The following is a 21,442-nucleotide window of genomic DNA, read 5'->3' on the forward strand; positions in this document are numbered from 1 at the left end:
ATTTCGAATTTGAATCAGACTTATATCATTCCGTGAGGGGACCCTTTTGAGTGGTAGGGGTGAGCAACTGTGATATCGAGTACCCAACCCTTCTTACGGTATATATTTTGAATAACAAAAAATACATTCTCTATCATATTTTTACAAAATTATAGCTATCATGCTATAAACGCTAGTGTCATTGAGAGATACATAATATATTTGACAAATATCTGATGCATTTTTATAAATATTTGCCACTGGACGCTAAGCAACCAACAATCAATTAACCATACTGTAGTTTTAATCACATCTGATTTGTTTCAAATACTTATGATTCAACCAGCAACATTCAGTGTCATTCAGATGTTTCATCTTAAATTCTCGACTCACTTCATATAATAAAAGGTACCCCCCCTCCTCGACGAGTCCCATCCGTGACTGGTAGGGAACAAAAACGGTTATTGTCTAAATTTCATATTAGTGACCGGGCATTCATTAAAAATTGAAACAGGTATATACAATGGAGCCGGACCCCCCGAGTAGAGGCAAACAAACGTATTTGTAAGTTATGCCACAATGCTGTAGAGAACCAGGATGAAGGGGTCATGAAGTACATTTCCTCAGTTTTGAAATGTCCATCTTATGATGAAAAGCGTTACCATTACTTAAATACAATTAAATCCAAATATGAAAAAAATATTGATGAAAACAAATTCATCGGGTTATAATAAATGAGAATATAATATAGGTGTTTCATTGAGATCCCGCTTTAGCAGCTGCTTACAGAACTATCAAAAAAAGACACGAATAGAAAGATAATACATAAACAAATTCAATCATAATAATAATTCACAGATTCGCAAAATTTTGTAAATTTTGTAGATCATTGCACTATTTTATGATTTTATTTTCGACATTGTCATGATTGTATTAAACCTTATTTTGTTTAAAAACCATTCTGCCGAAATTTACCCAAAGGAAATAACCTTAAATAAATCAAATATTAACAGCAATAACTGTCCTTTACTAGAGTTAGACATTTCGGTGTTACGCCTGAAACTCTACTCAAAAATTTACGACAAAAGGGATGATTTTTCTTTCTATATATTCGGCTAATTTTCCATTTTTGGACGGTGATGTTCCTTTGGCATGCACTGTCTTACGGTGTTTATATATATAACAACTCGTTCGCTATGCCCGGCTCAGTAGTGACGTTTTAGATTTCAATGAACGTAATCTATGTATTACACGTAAACTATTGAGTCAAAGATTTCGTTACCACAATTTACTTAGTAAACTTTTACTAAATTATTCCATAGATTTTGTTTGAAAGTTTGGCTGTACATGTAGAAGACTTATCATAAACGGCATAGCACATCCTGATTTTTACGGTGTTGTTTACCGAGCCCGTAAATTTAGATACGCTCCGGGTTAACCAATCGGTCCTTTAAATAGACTTATTCTGTAATAGTTATCCCATGAGGACGCGGTGTGTCAGTGTAAGATCACCTCGATGGCCGGTGGCCAGAGGGTGATCTTACACTGACACACCAAGTCTGAATGGGATAACTATTTTACATCCCAGCTGTTCTAGATTAGATAAAAACCCATTTACTCTTCATAAAATCTAGTTAAGAACGCCACACAATCATTATAATATATTTTATATATTACTATATAGTATATACCCTTTATGAGCCCCGAACACAATGTTTAAATATGTTAAATCAACAGTCGTCCTGGTGTAGGGGTATGACTCGTGGATCTATATGCTGAAGGTCTCGAGTTCGATTCCCAGCATAGATACTGGATTTTTTCTACACAAATTTTGATAGTAAGTCTTTTCCGTATTAATATTTCTAAGTTTAATTGTGGATTTGACATTCCCGCCAAAATGTTACAGAACAAAGAAACTCAAGGTAGGTAGAACAAATTAAGGAGGTCATGAAGTACATTTCCTCAGTTTTGAAATGTCCATCTTATGATGAAAAGCGTTACCATTACTTAAATACAATTAAATCCAAATATGAAAAAAATATTGATGAAAACAAATTCATCGGGTTATAATAAATGAGAATATAATATAGGTGTTTCATTGAGATCCCGCTTTAGCAGCTGCTTACAGAACTATCAAAAAAAGACACGAATAGAAAGATAATACATAAACAAATTCAATCATAATAATAATTCACAGATTCGCAAAATTTTGTAAATTTTGTAGATCATTGCACTATTTTATGATTTTATTTTCGACATTGTCATGATTGTATTAAACCTTATTTTGTTTAAAAACCATTCTGCCGAAATTTACCCAAAGGAAATAACCTTAAATAAATCAAATATTAACAGCAATAACTGTCCTTTACTAGAGTTAGACATTTCGGTGTTACGCCTGAAACTCTACTCAAAAATTTACGACAAAAGGGATGATTTTTCTTTCTATATATTCGGCTAATTTTCCATTTTTGGACGGTGATGTTCCTTTGGCATGCACTGTCTTACGGTGTTTATATATATAACAACTCGTTCGCTATGCCCGGCTCAGTAGTGACGTTTTAGATTTCAATGAACGTAATCTATGTATTACACGTAAACTATTGAGTCAAAGATTTCGTTACCACAATTTACTTAGTAAACTTTTACTAAATTATTCCATAGATTTTGTTTGAAAGTTTGGCTGTACATGTAGAAGACTTATCATAAACGGCATAGCACATCCTGATTTTTACGGTGTTGTTTACCGAGCCCGTAAATTTAGATACGCTCCGGGTTAACCAATCGGTCCTTTAAATAGACTTATTCTGTAATAGTTATCCCATGAGGACGCGGTGTGTCAGTGTAAGATCACCTCGATGGCCGGTGGCCAGAGGGTGATCTTACACTGACACACCAAGTCTGAATGGGATAACTATTTTACATCCCAGCTGTTCTAGATTAGATAAAAACCCATTTACTCTTCATAAAATCTAGTTAAGAACGCCACACAATCATTATAATATATTTTATATATTACTATATAGTATATACCCTTTATGAGCCCCGAACACAATGTTTAAATATGTTAAATCAACAGTCGTCCTGGTGTAGGGGTATGACTCGTGGATCTATATGCTGAAGGTCTCGAGTTCGATTCCCAGCATAGATACTGGATTTTTTCTACACAAATTTTGATAGTAAGTCTTTTCCGTATTAATATTTCTAAGTTTAATTGTGGATTTGACATTCCCGCCAAAATGTTACAGAACAAAGAAACTCAAGGTAGGTAGAACAAATTAAGGAGCTGGGATGTAAAACAGGTTACCAATTCAACGCTGTAATTAGATCTTTGAATATTGATTTATTGGTATAAATTTTCATTTTGTTATCAGTAAATTAAAACCAAACAGTAAATATAATTGTTATATATATATATGTACACTTACTGTTCTAAAATCTGTCGATACCTCTATTTTGGCATTGCACAACGTCATGTTTTTCTCTGACTGTTAATGACGTCTTTACACTTAATCCATTGGATGTTAGATGTCTACTGATTGATATATTTGTCTTAGACACATGCTTTTTTATTAGTTGTTATTGGAAATTTACCAGCTTTCAGTTAACTGCGATTACTCTCAGATCTGTACTTTCTGTGTCTTTTGTGTTTGTGTAAGGGTTTTTATGTGCTTTGTATCGATCTGGTGAGTTAAGCCCATTTCACATTATTATGTATGTGCCTGTCCCAAGTCAGGAGTCTGTAATTCATTGGTTGTCGTTTGTTGCTGTATATCATGTTTGATTTTCGTTCGTTGTTTTATACATAAATCAGGCTGTTAGTTTTCTCGTTTAAATTGTTTTACATGTCATTTGTAATATCGGAGCCTTTTATAGATTACTATGCGGATTTTGCTCATTGTGAAGGCCGTACGATGATCCGCTATAGTTGTTAACTTCGATTTCATTTAGTCTCTGGTGAAGAGTTGTCTCATTGGCAATCATACCACCTCTTCTTATATATATATATATATATATCACTGAAGAGACATTAATTGTCGAAATCCGGATATGGTGTACAAAACCTTTGCACCTTTTGTTTGCGGTATATCATCTTTTCCGCAAGTCCATTTTTTTCTGTTTAGTGTTAAATTTAAAATTAAGATCCATTTATTACATCGGTGATCCGTTTATTTGGTAATCGCCAATGGCAGTCAGCAGGGTTTAAGAACATTTGTTGTTCGACCTGTTAGTCAAATGCGTTTTGTTAAAATATACTTTTTCACTTTTTTGGTCTTTTGGAAAATGTTGTTTGTGCTGTATTTAGACCCCTCTAACAAGAAATTTGTTTTGCATGCACACGTATAAAAATTGCGGTTTTTATCCAACGCAATCATAGGTTTGAACGTTGTTTTCAATTTAGACTTGTTTATATATATAATATATATATATATATATATATATATATATATATATATATTTGGTATTAAATTAATAATAAGATCTTTTTTGTTACATCTTGTGATCCGTTTATTTGGCAATCCAACTCAATCATAGGTTTGAACGTTGTTTTCAATTTAGACTTGTTTAACAACGTTAACTTTTAATTCATATTAACAAAAACGCATTTCTAATGCGAATTGGATAATGCGATTTAGCCAATTCGAATCAATTTGAATTAAAAAAGAAGAGTGTGTGAACGCGATAAGCGAATTCGATTCGCATTCGATTCGAATTAAATGTACGTGTGAACGAGGCATTAGATAATGCGATTTAGTTCATTCGAATCAATTCGAATTAAAAACGAAGAGTGTGTGAACGCGATTAGCGAATTCGATTCGCATTCGATTCGAATTCAATTCGAATTAAATGTATGTGTGAACGAGGCATTATTATGAGAAACACGCCGTTTAACTATGAACGTTAGTTAAATTTTGTATGGGGACATTCAAGTTTAAATTGTAATTAACTTAGAGTCTGATTGCTTTTTATCATTAACTATGACGTATTAAAGCTTTTCACTTGAACAAGGGAACTTATCATAATTGAGACATTCGACAGAAGGTTGTGGATGCGTACTCACTCGAGTCAAACCAATTACCTTAAAATTGCTAGGTAAATTTGCTGCTTCTGCGCTTAGCATGCGGCATTGAGGAGTAATTGCAAAACCTGATCAACTCAGTGTTGTGTAATAAGCTAAAATAGGATTGAATATCATGCACTCAACTTTTACCTTGGAAACTAGTATGAAAAATTAGACGGAGCTTATTACAAAATAAATTTTAATTCACATTCACAGATAGCGATCTAAATATAAATGCAAGATGTGCCACTAAATCCACCCAACAACTCGATTTCAATGTATAAATGAGCCCATGTAGTTGCAAGCCTTACAGGTGAATGGTTTCAACCTTTTAGGTCCTTTTTTGGTCATATAGCTCTCCAACTGATTCTGTTCTTATACATCCTTGACTTTTAAATATTCGGCTTTGAGCGTTCCGCATGCAATTTATAACGTGTTGTTGTCATTTTTTAGAACTGACTTGGTGGAAAGTTGTTTCATTGGCAATCATACTACATTTCTTCATTTTTATATTGGTGAAATTTTAACTGTTTGTATATTAAAAAATCAGATTGAATAATAAATACATATTCTAATTAGGTTCCTTGTGGTGTGTGGAAAAATTAACATTTGAAATTTAAAATGAATGTCTGTATGACTTTGAAAATACAGATTTTTAACGACTGAATTTTGAAAATCAAATAAACATTAAAATAAATATCAAACTATACATGAGGGTACATCGGATGCTAAGCTTCGGACATTGAAAAACAAAAATTCAATCAACATGATTTCCATTTGCAAACAATGGGAACAAAATTATGTATATATATGAATAAAATAATTAGAATAAAATGGTGTTAGTCATACTGACTTTATATATGTATATGTTTAAATTAGACATGCCGGAAATGGGATAGGATTGCACGAAGAATATCGTATATAAAATATACTATGTTTTGAAAGGTCACAATAAAAGAACGTAATACGTATTTACTTATATAGGGAAGCATAAGTTTCGGAGGTCCCTTTACATCTTAAATTAACAATGCCAATATTTTGCTCATAATTATATCATATATACATAACATTACCATTATTAAGAAATAGAAAAATCACTTGCCTTATAGTTTAAAGGGCTACACAAAGTTGTTTTATTCAGTTGGTGTATTTGAAGTAGGACCACTCAGTGGGAAATCTAGTGAACGACAACTATATATAAAGAAAATTTACTCTTCTTATGATAGAGTCGAGAAATTCAATAATAAAACAATGCCGGTGACGATACTGATCAAAATTTATTTCTAAATGATAATTGTACATTTTAAAGAAATTATTTGTTAAACTGTGTTATTAGAAATATACTTGCAAATACACGATGTAATATGTTCAGTATTTATCGAGATAATTGCTTTAGAAGCTTGTGAAACTGAAATCTAAAAAATGCTAATCTTCCTCTGAACTAGCTGCATATATATACGGATAATTAGCATGTTCGAGAGAGGTATACAGCCAGTAGAAAAATAAATTGAAGTTGGTACTCCAGGAATTTATTCGCATAGCAGCATTTTAAACCAATTTTATATCAAGCGTCAATAGCCTGCTGTACTCGTCGTTTGCTACTTAAAGAGGGAAATGGTAACATTAAATGGAAGTTTTGTTTTTATTTCAACTCATTTCTATTTTTATTATTTCCCAATACGTTTTACCGTGAATCCATAATTGATAGCGTCCTTGCTAAAACGGGACAAACATTGAGAAGATCTAGTGTTCAGTGTTTACAGGGGAGGTAATATTCTGTCACTAGATTTCCCACTACACTCAGCATAAATCTAATTACAACGATAAATTGGACAAATAGTTTACAGTATGCACAGGTCTTTACAGTTCTTAAAAAAAACTTCATACTAGAACAGAAAAAATACAACAATATTCTGTTGTAAAATCCAACCGTATTCAGTTAAAACTTTTACTTTTAATATTCTAAATAAATATACATAATTTTGCTAACTTTAACCACTAAGAAGACTATTCCAAAATGTCGTCATGATAAGCCAATACAAAATATCCCCAATAATTAATATATGATTTTGAATTCTTTGAATGCGACACGACATTTTTTACATAAAAATGCAAGTGTCTCGAAGAGGATCAGTCAGATAAAACATTATTAGTCGATGTAAGGGTCGGGGGCTCTTTTCATAAAAAAAATTACGATAAAAATTTATCGTAAGTTATACTGAAATGTTCACGACTTACACGAGTACTTTTTCTCGTAAGATTTTTTGTGACGATGTGGGATATATTATTTGAAGTACAAATCCTGAAAATACCCATATAAAATAAGATAAGAAGAATTTTATTCACGAAATTAGTACCAAAGGAGGGTATATAACAATACAAACGATATGATAAGAAAAAATCGCAGACCATAAATTATTAGTTACTTGGTGTGTTAGTGACCTAATACGATTCACTAGCACACCGTGTAATGAATTTATCTTACCGACTATCTTCACATGTAGTATTTAGACTAGTGGCCTACCAAAGTGATTAAGTGTTCAATACTTAGTATTAAGAACCTACTTCCATTTCTCTATACAAAAAACAAATGCCAACAATAACAACTTTATAGCTTTAAATGTGTTTTATGAATTTATTTCAATCGCTCATTATCAATTTCTTCGTCTGTTGAAACCTTTCAGATTTCTTTTTTTGTTTTGAAAGGGAAGTAACTCCTTACTCACCCCATATTTTTTAGGACACCCTATATCAAATATATGTAGTCACCACGTGTAGTCCTTTAACCAATCATATCCCCAGAAATCTATAGGAGGTAAGATAAATATATATATATATATATACACACAGAACAGAAATAACAATACTATAGACTTTTATCGTGAATGTTCAAAGAGGTTGTCAGACATAATTAAAATATTTCACTTCATTGATTGAAGGCTGATGTATTGAAAATAAAATCCAAAATTATTAATTATAACTGTTTTCGGATAGTAATTTCTTCCAGATTTAATCAATTTTTATATGTCTTATAGAAGTATTTGCATAGAAAGTATATCCATTAACTTATACATGCATATATATATATATATAGTGTCCTTTTTTTATTCAGAAGTGTTTCGGTTCGGATTAGAAATTACTTGTAGTGCATGAATTGATATGTAGATTTACAGATAGGTTTTAACCTTTCCAAAAACTTTCTGCACTATAGAGTTTGAATAGTTTTCAAAAATCAATTCAGCGTATAAAATATATTACATTTTAGGTGTCATTTGGTAAACTATATTAAAACTGGTATGCTTGGCATGCTATCCGTATCAATGACAAGGAAAGCTAAACTTAAAAAAAATAAATTGAAATTTGATTTATAAATCACTGCGTTCTTAAAGAAAACATCGCAATCAAATAATTCTTATGCAGATATATACAAAAAGAGCCATAGCACTGCTATTTCAAAATAACTCGACAGGGTGTTTTTTATGTAGTACCTGCAGTGATAAATATGCAAAAATCCCATTTTAGACTATCTACCCCATAAACCTTGAAATCTCATTGCTTGTCACAATTATGCCTTTTACCTGGATAGCTATTATTATTATTATTATTATTCGGGATTTCAATGTCTTTGATAGTCTCTGTTAAAAGAATTCCTAACTTTTTTAGACACGGGGTAATTTAGTGCATGGCATACTATGTTGACATCTAGAAGACTTTTCGTTTTTGTGTGTCGTTCGATAGCGGTCTGATTAATTGACGCGATATTACTATTAGTCTCAGCATTGACACTTAACCACATCTCCTTTTATTGAAAATTCTAACTTGTGGTTAATAAACGTGGAATAACCTTTGGCGGTTAGACCGAAAAACATTTACCAATCTGCAACAACTGTTTAATTACCTATCCGGAGCACATCAGTTCGCCTCATGTTTTTGGTTTGGGTCTATTTAAGAAGAGTCTATTTAAGAAGGGACATGACCGATGACATGATCGAAGTCGTCAATCGATCCCTTATTGAAATGATTATCGATAGATGATAATTTTACCCATTTTGCTTTTTTGCTATTATTCTGACAACTGTAGCTAAAAATATTAGATCTAAAAAACTTTTTCTCTGGTATTCTAAACAGAAGAATGACAGCATGTCAAGATCTACAAATGTATAATGTACAAACGTATGTTAAGTTAGCAACCGGTTCATTATTCGATATTCAATGTCCAACAGGCCACCAGTAGCCGGTTCGATATTAAAAAAAAAAGTAAAACATAATAAAAACTGGATATTCAAAACAATTCATATGATAACCATGTTTTAAAAAAAGTAGATATGAAGATTAAAAGCGATCGAAATCTTTTTCTGACGCCTATAGATAACCGTAAATTTCCGTTTTCCTGAAATATAACACGATTCTATATTTATAGTATATCAATCTTAAACGATAAAAATGAATCAAAAATATTATTGTATTACATGACCACGCCTGAATTTTAAGATGAAAACAGGGACAATTTATGCCAGTATCGTTTAGAAAATATATAATTATGGAAAACCATAATGGACATTTTTAAAGCGCTTTTATATCAAAACATATTGCCAAAGACTACCGGGGGCGCTTAAATGACAGTGAAAATTTACTGATCTTTCAAAAAGTCTTGAAAACCTTGGTTACAGTTAGGCTAGCTATGGTTATCATTATTATCAAAAGAATATCTGTGAAACATCTCAATTTTGATAACTGTGGGGGACTTAAAGTGTCGCTTTACTGTAAAAAAAATTAACGAAATTCAACGGAAAAGTGCCGCGTGTGTTTTAAAATAGACCTTTTCGATCTATCAATCGCCATGAAATGTAACACAGAGTACGTTAATATGTATAGACCAGGAAGTTTCCTCGAATTCCTCTTGATGTCATTTCTATCTGTGTGTTAGCTAATGTATAATATTATTAAGATTGAACGATCATGAAGGTCTAGCCGACAGCCTGGGCACTTTTTATCCGAGAATACTTTGAAAATCAGGTCAATCGAAAATTTCAATTTTTGACTTTCTGTAGTTTGGTCTATTTATATTTCCAATGTTACTAGAGCGTCCGTTTGTTTTTGTTTATTGAAATATCATGTTTTAAAAGTAAAAGTACATATGTGATTGCATCTTATTGATAAAAATCTATATATCTTGAAGAGAAAAATGCGATTTACATAAGGGTCTATATTCGAGGACAACGAGAATATATGATAATTTGAAGGGGTCACAAAACCTTACATACCTTTTCACTCCTTTTAATTATGACTATAATTTTTTGAAGTTATCGAATATTTAATTTTTATTAGTTTCACTAATGAATTTGAATATCGAACCAACTTCTAGCAGCCGGTTGCATATTGAATATTGAATAACGAACCGGCCGATAACTTCACATACATAATTCTATAGGCGATATGCTCAAAATTGTAAATTGTAAATGGACCTTTTCCTTTAACGGAAGAGGTTTGAAGGCTTGAACAAATTCAATTTATTATTTTTGATATACATAACCTGCACACGTCTAAAGGATGTTATTTAATAAAGATATTCCGAACTGGATCTTCGAATTTATAAGGGATGAAAAAGCCTAAATTATCATACCCCTTAATATGAGAGTACTATAATAACAGTCTCAGCTTTAATCTATAATAGAACTGTGGTTTTGGTTTGGCATGTTTTTCCTACCGGCATTCTTTCTTCAATGTGTCAAACCAATTATTCAATCAAATGTTTGATGGTGAAAATTTGCTTTTAAAGCTATCTCTGCCATATTGGTTGTAAGGCAGGATTCATCCGGAATGATTCAGAAAGTATACTATGTGCTATTCATCTGCCCTCATACTTTACGGTATGGGGTTACTCATTGTTGACGACCGTACGGTATTCTGCAGTTTCCGAAGAGAAGATTTTGAAAACGTGCAAGTTGGAAAATTTACATTGGCCCTGATTTGTAGGCGAGCTTATATGTTTATGAGACGGCAAATAATAAAGAAGCACCCAACTGGACAACACTCAAAAGATCGATGTAGGATAAAACCTTAATTCATAGTTTGGGTGGGTACGAGTGTGAACTGATTGACAGTTGTATCCTTCATAGATGTTTCGGGCTATTAAAAAAAATATATATCAACGTTCGGTCCTAAATGAGTTTTGACCTTTCATGATATTCAGATTATCGGGTGAAGTGTCTCATGCTATGTACGTCGTTTGAACCCTTCAATTTGTAACTTTCGATAACAGTGAAACATAATACAGATCAACACAGATTTTGTCTTGATCTGAGACTACTATAACACATGTGTTATAGTAGTCTCAGTCTTGATTAATGACAAAAACTGATACTAAATAATCTTTTTTCAAACTCATATAGTACGTGTTGGTACTGAAGAAAAATGTGATATTCAATGAAGGATCTAGAATTAAAGTTACAGAGATCACTCAACTTGCACTACTCATTATGTATTTTGCCATGGCAGTAGGCACAATTGCACGGACCATTCAATAATCACCAATTTACAATACCTTATAAAGCTACGTATTTATTTTGAACATACCAACTCTGTACCGAAACGCATAGTATGCAAGTAGGAATAAACCGAATCCACGCTGACCTGTAGTGTATGAAAAAAAAAGGTTCACAGTGCTATTCTTGATGAAGCGAAATTATTTCCTTTCGTGTATACCCAAAATCAATACTCACAGAAAACACCATACACTGTTTTATAAAATACAAAACCCATTATATCGCATGCTGAAATGCATCTAAAACATATTCTCGTCGCATATGCCTTTACCGTTCCTTGGGTACTTTTTAAATTAAGTTAAGAAAGGGGAGGGGGTGTCCAGGAAAAAAACTATGTGAATTAAGTTTTTTTTTAAATTCTACATTGAACTTTCGATGTGGTCCCTTGCCACATAGACAAAAAAAAAAATGCATCTTGGAGAATTCGATTAAAACATGATTGATAGAACACATTTTAGAAATTTTTATCAATAATTGTTTTTCTAATGTCACTTTTAAACAAGATATGATAAATTAACATAAAATATTTAACAATTTATCACTATCCATGTTAACAAAATAATACTTTTACAATTCCCATTTTTGACGTATTTGCATCTTTTAGATACTTGTTATTAAATATTAAACATAATAACAGGAAAGATTTGTTCATAAATCTCAACATCTTGGAAATAACCATCAAACACTGTTTTTAGCAATTACAGTACAATAGATAATGTTAAACACGAAAACAGACTGATAGTGTCATGATCCGTCCCCAGTTCTTGCCTTTCTCCTTTCTACTGTAGCATGAGATATCTTCCTCCTATCACTAACTTGTCCCAACAACGCAAAGAAATCAATAAAGGCTGTGGTAATATTTAAATGCCATCCAAACTCACTAGTACCATAGTCATGTGGGAATGTATGGTGATAATTGTGGAATCCCTCTCCTACAGCACTGAATGCCACACCCCTATTTTGTGCCGGGTTTATGTTTTTATCATAAGGACGATTTCCCCACATGTGGGCAGCACTATTGACTAACCACGTGGCGTTTAATGTCAGCACGTATCGGAGTATACTGGATATAAAGAATGCATTAATTAGAGATTCTCCCCATAAGTAATACGGTACTACTGTAGGTACTATGAAACACATTATAACAATACTCAGTCTGTAATACCTGCAAATAAAAGAGATCAATGGTAATTTATCACATTTATAAAATGACAATGCTAAAATGTGCATTTGCAAATGAAAAAAAAAATTGCAAGAAATATTCTTAAGATATATTACTAGTATACTTGGTAGATCTTGACGTTAGATTTACTTGGTGTATAAAGACTGCTAGCTTTGGACTAAAACTGTTTTTGTGTAGTTGACCAGTAACAGTGTTTTCTACAATTCAGATTCTTTTAAGTTGGATAGATTGTTTTCCATACCCAGAGTACACAACCGTAACTGTATTTATGATAATTTGCATAAATAGTGAACCAGTTTATTTTACCTACCACTGCAACACTGGAAACTAAATACACACAGATTAGTCTACACTTGTACAGTGTTTGTGTCCCAGTGCGAAGGAAATGTATCCGACTCCGTTATGTAGACCATCTGTTATACAAAAATCCATCATATTTGCCATATCTCTACAGCAGTCACCCTAATAGCCTAGTGTCAGAATGTTCTGCTACTTGGCACTTTATATTTCCGAACAGAAAACTAGATAGTTAGTCTGTTCACCGTATTTATGCCGGTAAAATGATTTTTACCTAAAATTATAGTTTTTAAAAAAAATGATCTTGAAATATAAACGTCACACTTAACATTAGGAAATCATTATATTGACCTATGAACATAAAAAATTCAAATAAAGATGTAATTTTTTTTTACAGATATAGTATCTATATTATATTTCACTTTGATATCAAAATATCTTAAAATCAAATGTACATTTTTTTTGTAATATTTAATCTGATATTTGTTTTGCCTCAAAAGTACAGAAATGTGTGCCAACATTAACATGTCAGACTTTACATTTTCAATCTTTCATTAAGGTTGGTTAAAGGCCGGGGGAGGGAAAAGGCGTGCGTGAATGATTAAACCTTTTTCTTCGAATCCAAATGAAGCACTACTGTTACAAAAATCATAAATGAAAATAACGCTTTAAAATTTTTTGCCACAAAAACGCTCATGCCCGAAATAATGAACGCCAAGGATGCATAACTATAAAGCAAACTGTGTAGTGAATGTCAAAAAAGTTCTGGAAATAAATTTTAAAAGCAACGTTGTAACTTACGACATTGTAGAATGTTCCGTTTTTGTTTTACCTATTTCGGATGTAGACGCTAAACACCTTCAATTCTGTGACTTTGTCAAAGGTGATCAAAGGTTTGAGCATTTAATTCTCAAGTGTTTTCATTTGCATACATTAATGAAATACCTATTGTTCATTATAAGTATACAGACAAACAACTAGGAACATTAAACGATATGATAAATAGGAACTATTTGAAAAAACTCCACCAGCAACTGATTAAAGCACAACAGTTGTACTAACCTTCGCTGTATCATAACTACTTTGTCAGCGTAGAGATCTGACAGATCTAACTGCTTGCCTTTCCTGGCTACATCTGGGTGTTTTCTAACTAACAGCCATCCAATATGAGAAAAGAAGAAACCTCGTCTTGCATTATGTGGGTCAGCATCTGTTTCAGAATACTTATGATGAACTCGATGGTCACGAGTCCACTCCAAAATGTCATTCTAATAAAAATGTATTTAGTTTATAAATTTATTTTAAAACCTCAATATTTGAAAGAAATCATAACTGTTAACAATATTACTTTTATCTACTTAATGGGGCAAACAAAATATGAAAAAAAAATTTCCATCAACTTCTGTACAAAACAATGAAGACCATTCACATATAAACACGAATTTCCACCGCCCGCAGGAACGCCGATATCACAAATGATAACGGATGGGTTACATTTGTCGTAAAACAAAATTCTGGACTCCGTTTTTTGTTAATAATTGATTGCTGAATGCAGTTTATAATTGGATTTTATTATATGAGTCACTATTGATTAAAAGCTCTAAGGCTTATGTTGTATTGTTATATGTATACCCGACTTTAAATAAATCTTTCATGCTTTATAAGTTTATGTTCATGCTAATGTAACAGGAACTTGGTTTACCCTTCCGGGGATCATCTCCTTTTTTGGTGGGTTCGTATTGCTCAATCCTAAAGTTTCCCTGCAAAGGTTTGTGAACGGCCGTTACAGCACTAAATGAATATGATAAAGCTAATTCTAAGCTTATCAAATAGTTGCTTGAAGCAAATACAAGAAGAATTACCATAAAATAACCAATAAACCCAGAGCGCAACTTCATAACATTTCGAAGTTACAAGTAAATGTACTTCTATGTCATCTGGTCTCATGTGGAGAGTTGTCTCATTAGCAATCATACCACATCTTCTTATTTTTATATTGCCAATTTGAAACTCTTAGTTTAGTTGCCATGGTTTTGTCTTTTCGAGTTTTGATTGTCTCTTTGGTATCTTCTGCCTCTTTGTAGTACGATGTAACTGTTTTGAACAATCCGATTTTCATACACAATTACCTGAAGTGCTGCAGAGTTCATCATTGCAAGCAAGATACGTAAAGGAGTCTTTGCCTTATAAGATCTATGTGACCATAGGCGATGTGCCCCAGCTGTTATCCCTACGGCTGAGAATATGTAGTAAAATATTGCTGAAAATTAGAGAAAAAAGAGTTACAGAAAGGTCATAAGCGACATCAGCAATTCATTTATCTATATAGTTCGCTAGACATTTAGCATGTTTAGTGTAATATTCGAGATTTCAATGCTTTTATTAGGATGTTAAAGCGTTGACACATTTTGCGCTTCAGGAAAGCATGTAGTTCTCAACTATCACAATGAATGTCTGGCGAACTAAAACTGACATTTTAAAGCTAAAACTATGTTATAACAAGTGAAAGAATGCTTTTCGTTTTTTTTGGGGGGGGGAGGGGGGGGGGGGGGGGGCAATTAAATACTCTTAAAGGCATTGCTGTATTAACTGTGTTATTGAGAGTAGGAACAGTCATTGATCAAGCAAGGGTTTGCTCAAGGGAGGATACAATTTTAGGTACAAACAAAATTGTATATAAGAACCAAAATGTTACCAACACTTTCCCCAGAGCTGCAAACATATACCGAAAACCTCTTTTGCGGGTATCCACTGATTCTTTGACCTTGCCAATCAGTAAGGTGTGGTTGCTCATGGCAAATAATATTGCTACAAAAAAGCATTTAAAAAACAACTTTTCCCAAAAGTTACTATTTTTAGTAAAATACCTTGAACTTTGACTGTAATGACTCAAGAATCGATATGAGCGTCCCCCTTCTTAATATATCTTCCATCTAATTTTGTTATATAAGCTTCATTCATATCAAGAAACTTAAGGTTAATTTAAGTTCCAATCCAAAAACCCTTTGTTTCGAACATACAGTCAAACTGACGTACAAAGGGATGATTATATGCTTGCAAATTTTTTTCAGGGAGCATAAAGTAATCAATTTTAGTTTAAAACACAAAATCAAAATGATAGAATCTTGATGGAACTAAAACGTTCTGTAATAAAAACATTTTTTTTTTCATTTATGTGAATATGTGGTATATTAAAGACCTGAATTCGTGTCAACGCCATTTGCTGTGCATTCTAGATATTTTCGCCTATGTACAAACATTCGACATAATTCCAGAAATTCTAAAATGACCATTCATGATCATGAATGTACACATTTCTTTTATTCTAGCTATTCTATAAATTAACTTTTGCTGGTATTAATTCGAAACAGATGGTTAGTTCTACAATTTCAATGATTCAAATCAGTATGATAGTCATGTAATCTCGAATATGTACTCATTTAGAATCCTTACAGTGAAATACTGTGAAACTACAAGTTGGGAAATTTCCTTCCGACTAATCACTATTGCATTCTTGGTGTTCAAAATCATACATTAGCCAAAAACAAAACTACCGTATACTATACTTACTCCATAGCCATGTTAAAGGATGAGACCAAGGTATTCTAATCAAACCATATAAAGCTGCTAGATGAATACCAAGTTGGATAAATACATTTTGCCATACTATCTTTAATGGTTGTTGCTTTTGTTGGTAGTTCTCTTCCGTTATAACTGGCGATACTTGATCCAAACCTAGACCGTCTCCATCATCTGAGCTGGGTATCACGTCTGTAATGGGATTTCTCGGAGCCATTCCTGATAAAACGACCATATTGCAAGTTCACATATAGTATTTATATGCCCGAGGTGTACATACTTTAAATATATATTATGAAGACTGGATGTTGTAGTATTATGAAGACTTGATGACGTTGTAGATGTCAATTATTTGTTCCGTCCGTTATATATTCAAGTCTTTGAAACTAATTCTTTTTTTCCAGAGATAGAGCAAACGTTTCTTCCGCAAGAGATTACCAGGTGTTAACTGGGATTTTCGGATTTAAATTTGATTCTGAAGAAAAAATTACTACTCCCAGACACCAAAGGAAAATAGCCTTATTTAATTCATGTTATCCACACGACTTTAAAGTTTTTGCATGCAAGACTCGATATTCATACAGGACGGCCTCATAAAACGTACAGGTGTGATGTAATTGGAGGAACTTGTAGTTTTAACAAAAATGAACTTTTATTCTTTAATACAGCCAATATGTAAAATCTTGAGATTTATATTCAAAATCCGTTTTAACATAAATGTCAACATAAGATTAGTTAATTTTTTTAAAAGAAACGATAGGTAGATCCAAAATGCCTTCTCGTCTTGCTTTTTTAAGAAATGGCTGGGGCCAGGGATTTTGCCCAAGAAAGTCTAAACAATAACCGTCAGATCAATCTGGGGCTAGGCTGTATGGTGACTTGTAGTTGTTCACATACTTAATAGTCCTTAATATCGTCATTGGTGGATAGTTCTCTCATTGGCAATGATACCACATCTTATTTTACAAATGAGAAAGGACAACATTTTCCTTTTTTCATTTACAATCTGAATCGGAGAGAGAAAATACATACAACTAATGCCTTTAGTTTTGTGGTAGCCAATTATTATTATTTTCAAGCTAATATCCATGTTGTTTTATTTTGAAGGCAATGGCTACTATAAAGAGTCGATAGTCGATTAAATCGGATTTCGGTAATGTTTACTGTTTTGTAGAAACTTTTTGTCGATAATTTTCGCAGTGTTAGTTCTATCTTCTTTCTATTATATAGTTTTTAAGATTATAGCAAAACACGCAAAATGGGTAAAAATCGGAATTACGCGGGAACATTTGCTTTATGCTATATTTTCATTTCCAAAACTATAAAATAAAAATTCATGATTATTGACTGGCTAGTGTTTATTGTCCAGCGACTAATATTTCAACTCAATGAAAAGCGCGACTTACATGTAATAATATGAAAGGCATTATTTGAGTGACATGTATGGGAAACAGGGGTAGTTAATCTAGGTTGTGATGGAAAAGGTAAGCAAGCCTTTTTAGACACACACCCCTTTTTGTGATCCGGTATTTTTTCTTGATGGAAACTGTAAAGAATCAAGTGTTAGGAAAGATGACCCTAGCTCAATACGTTGATGTCCTATGTACTGACGAAATATTGTGCAACAAGAATTATTACAGCAAGTATGATAGTGGGAATGATATATTATTCGATTATTAAAGCACTACTTTCGATTTATTAATCCCTAATTTCTTAAACTTAACTCAATCCCACATCTCCTTATTTTTATATCAATTGAAAAAATTACATTGTTTATGCACACATATTTGTAAGGTTAATATCTACAATGCATTCCTGTCTGCTTCAGACACGAGGGGGAGTGCGTGAGATATTATATAATTAGTAATTGAATCACATAATTCCTTATGAACCTTCCCCGGTAAGTCTGTAGTAGAAGGGAACCCCACCAAGGAATGATTGCCTCTAAGACAACTAACTGTCAAGAGTCCAAATCACGTGGACTTAAGCAACTATAGGTCACCCTATAGGGCCTCCAACGATGAATAAACCCTAACCGTATAAAAGTCCCTACTTGACAAAATGTGAAACAATTTAAACAAAAAAACTAACAGCCTAAACTTTTCTCTAAATATGTTCTTTTTAAGTATTGATTGATGTAAAGAATAAGAGTAAGAATATCTATTGTTTTAATTAAGGCCCATTGATGGACAGCATGGCATTTACTATAGACAAACATTGAAATGAAGTATAAAAAGTTCATATATACCTACCTATATTTCTCATATAAATCACAACCATTTTATTCAAGACAAGACCAGAACCATAAAACCAGTTTTAATATTCATTATGCTGTATAATTATTCATATTTTGTCTTACACCTAGACATTTGATAATAATAATTCTTTAAGTATTTGAGTACAGACAGATTTTCATTTGTAAATAACCAAATAAATTTTGACTCATTTAAGAGATCAGAAAAGTTAATTGTGACATACATTAATTGTTCATCTCTTTCAAAAATATCTCTCTTTCATCATGTTCATTGTATTCTGAAAAGCTTCATCTTTTTTGGGTTCTATGCATCAGACACGGAGATGTATGTGGAGCTTTTAAAACATCGTCAATTAGTGCGTGTTACAGCTAAACAACCAGATACACATAGATATATATATATATATATATCGATCCTATCACTTAATTCTACGTTGCAACTATTTATTTTTTCTGTAGCAATTATTTATTTTTCTGTAAATTATTCATATTTACTGGTCGTTGAAAGGTGTAAAAAATGGTTGTTCGTTCGTCTCTCGACATGCTCCAGAAATTATTTAAAAATCAAATCTCTATGTACAGACGATTTTGATGATGGAAATTACTATGGCATTGTTTGGTTAAACTATAATAAGGCCTCTTTATATGTATGTTGTTAAAATACAAGTTCAATGTACATATGCCCTCTCCCCTGGGAACCTAATTTGGAAATAAAATCTATATTGCATTGTATTAATATTCATGAAAAATCTGTGTATAGGTATTGACATATCCTGTGTTGTTTCCATAGGATACCTGTCCAGTCGTTAGCCAACATTCATATTTACTTTGTCCTTTAAAATATACCCATGTGGTAACAAGTTCTTTCTCCAGTGGGTATTTAAAAAAGGACTTTCATTCATTCATGGATCATGCGCCGCATTCATGATAATTCAACACCATGGCAATGGTAATGAAGTATATAAGATTTCATGAATCTCAGTGACGTGATTATTCGTCTCAAAACATCATTTAACAGTTATAAAATTAATATCATACTTATCATATCGCTTCTTTTTCTCCCGGCTGTTAATACACACACACATAGAGGAGGAAACTGCGCATCATTGCTAATTAACTATGTAAAGTAGGCAACATCCTTTCACTAAAAGCAATAAAGGAAAATATTTAATTATACTTACAATATGTATTGGAAAGCAAGGTGTTTAAGACTTTCCTTGCACCAGATTCAACGAATTTAATGTTTAATTCGATTATGAAGGGATGGCGTGATATATACCCACGTGTTTTGTTATTTTTAATCAGCTGATATTTTTTATGTTGTCATCCAATAGGAATGTAGCACTATTTATAGAAAGGAAAACCATATTTTAAAGGTCAATCTTGTTTACAGTTAAGTAAATGACCTTAAATTGAACTTTGTTCGATCGCCATCCAGTCACACTGCCATGCATCATTTTAATGCAACGTAATTTTATTTTGGTGAGTGTTTTACGTCAGTAATCAAGTATATACTATAATTAGCAAGACGCACGACCAGTCCATGGTCATGCATATGGTAACATATATTACATCATCTAGACTATAGTAAAGTTCAACAATGAAATCGATTATAAATTTATGGGCACCTTAATGAAAATTAATGTAAATCTGAGAGCTGGCTAAACAGATTTAGCCAAAAAAGCTAACAGGATTTTTATGCCTCCGCAACTAAAAGTTTGGGGAGGGGGGGGGGGGCATATTGATTTACCCCTGTCCGTCCGTCCGTCCCATAATGGGTCACGTGTTATGGGTATAAAGCTATTCCAGATAACTCCTCCTACATTTTGAATGCTAGGAAGTTTTCACTTTGCTGGCTGTTTGTACATATTTTGAAGGCGTGCTTGTGGTCAGGGTTTTGATTTTTATTGATATTTGCTCCTTAGAGAGATAGTTGAACTTTGTCATTTTTGGAGTATATACTTGCATAAGAGGTGCATAGCGTTTCCGGATAACTCCTACAGTTTGAATGCTAGGAAGTTTTCACTTTGCTGGCTGTTTGCACATATACTGAAGGTGTGCATGTGGTCAGGGTTTTGATTTTTATTAATATTTGCTCTTTTGTGAGATAGTTGAACTTTTTTTTGTAATTTTTGGAGTATTTACTTGCATAAGAGGTGCATAGCGTTTCCGGAGAACTCCTCCTACAGTGAACCATAGACCTATGTGCTCCCATGATCAACTTTGTGTATTTAAAAATAACACTTTGCATCTGCAGGGTCATCATTTGTGTCTCCCAGACACAATAATATCTCAAAGAAAGTACTACATTGACTTTGTTATGATACAGTTACTTCAGAGTGGAATGGGGGGGGGGGGGGGGCATCACTTTGTCTAGTTTTTCAATAAAATCATATGCAGCCTTTTGGGTCAATTTCCCTGTATCATGTAATCTCTGAGCCAATTTTGACATATTTTCAATAAAATCATATGCAGCCTTTTGGGTCAATTTCCCTGTATCATGTAATCTCTGAGCCAATTTTGACATAAAATCCCACAGGCACTTA

The 21,442-nt window shown here is 32.7% G+C and overlaps 2 protein-coding genes across 6 annotated transcripts in view; one reads left to right on the top strand and one right to left on the bottom strand.

The window, feature by feature from the left end:
- Positions 1 to 12,031: 12,031 nt before the first annotated feature.
- Positions 12,032 to 21,442, bottom strand: part of LOC127707855 (stearoyl-CoA desaturase 5-like) — a 51,358-nt gene continuing 41,947 nt past the window's right edge. The window contains exons 2-7 of one of the 2 annotated variants that reach the window (XR_007985048.1): positions 19,935 to 20,040; positions 16,634 to 16,861; positions 15,193 to 15,323; positions 14,126 to 14,331; positions 13,077 to 13,337; positions 12,614 to 12,748 (exon numbers count right to left, since the gene is read on the bottom strand). Coding sequence is in view for 1 of the 2 variants with exons in the window: in XM_052212609.1 (XP_052068569.1) it covers positions 12,328 to 12,748; positions 14,126 to 14,331; positions 15,193 to 15,323; positions 16,634 to 16,861; positions 19,935 to 19,941 (993 nt within the window). In the remaining variant the exon portion in view is untranslated. Of the gene's footprint in view, positions 12,749 to 13,076; positions 13,338 to 14,125; positions 14,332 to 15,192; positions 15,324 to 16,633; positions 16,862 to 19,934; positions 20,041 to 21,442 lie in introns of both variants that reach the window. The other variant, XM_052212609.1, reaches the window with a different exon arrangement.
- Positions 20,260 to 21,442, top strand: part of LOC127707851 (spermine oxidase-like) — a 73,589-nt gene continuing 72,406 nt past the window's right edge. For all 4 annotated transcript variants that reach the window (XM_052212603.1, XM_052212602.1, XM_052212604.1 and 1 more), the window contains exon 1: positions 20,260 to 20,378. The gene's annotated coding sequence lies outside the window, so the exon portion shown is untranslated. The remainder of the gene's footprint in view (positions 20,379 to 21,442) is intronic.

This window comes from Mytilus californianus, unplaced genomic scaffold (genome assembly GCF_021869535.1).
Source record: "Mytilus californianus isolate M0D057914Y unplaced genomic scaffold, xbMytCali1.0.p SCAF_7, whole genome shotgun sequence".
In the NCBI taxonomy this organism is placed as follows: domain Eukaryota; kingdom Metazoa; phylum Mollusca; class Bivalvia; order Mytilida; family Mytilidae; genus Mytilus; species Mytilus californianus.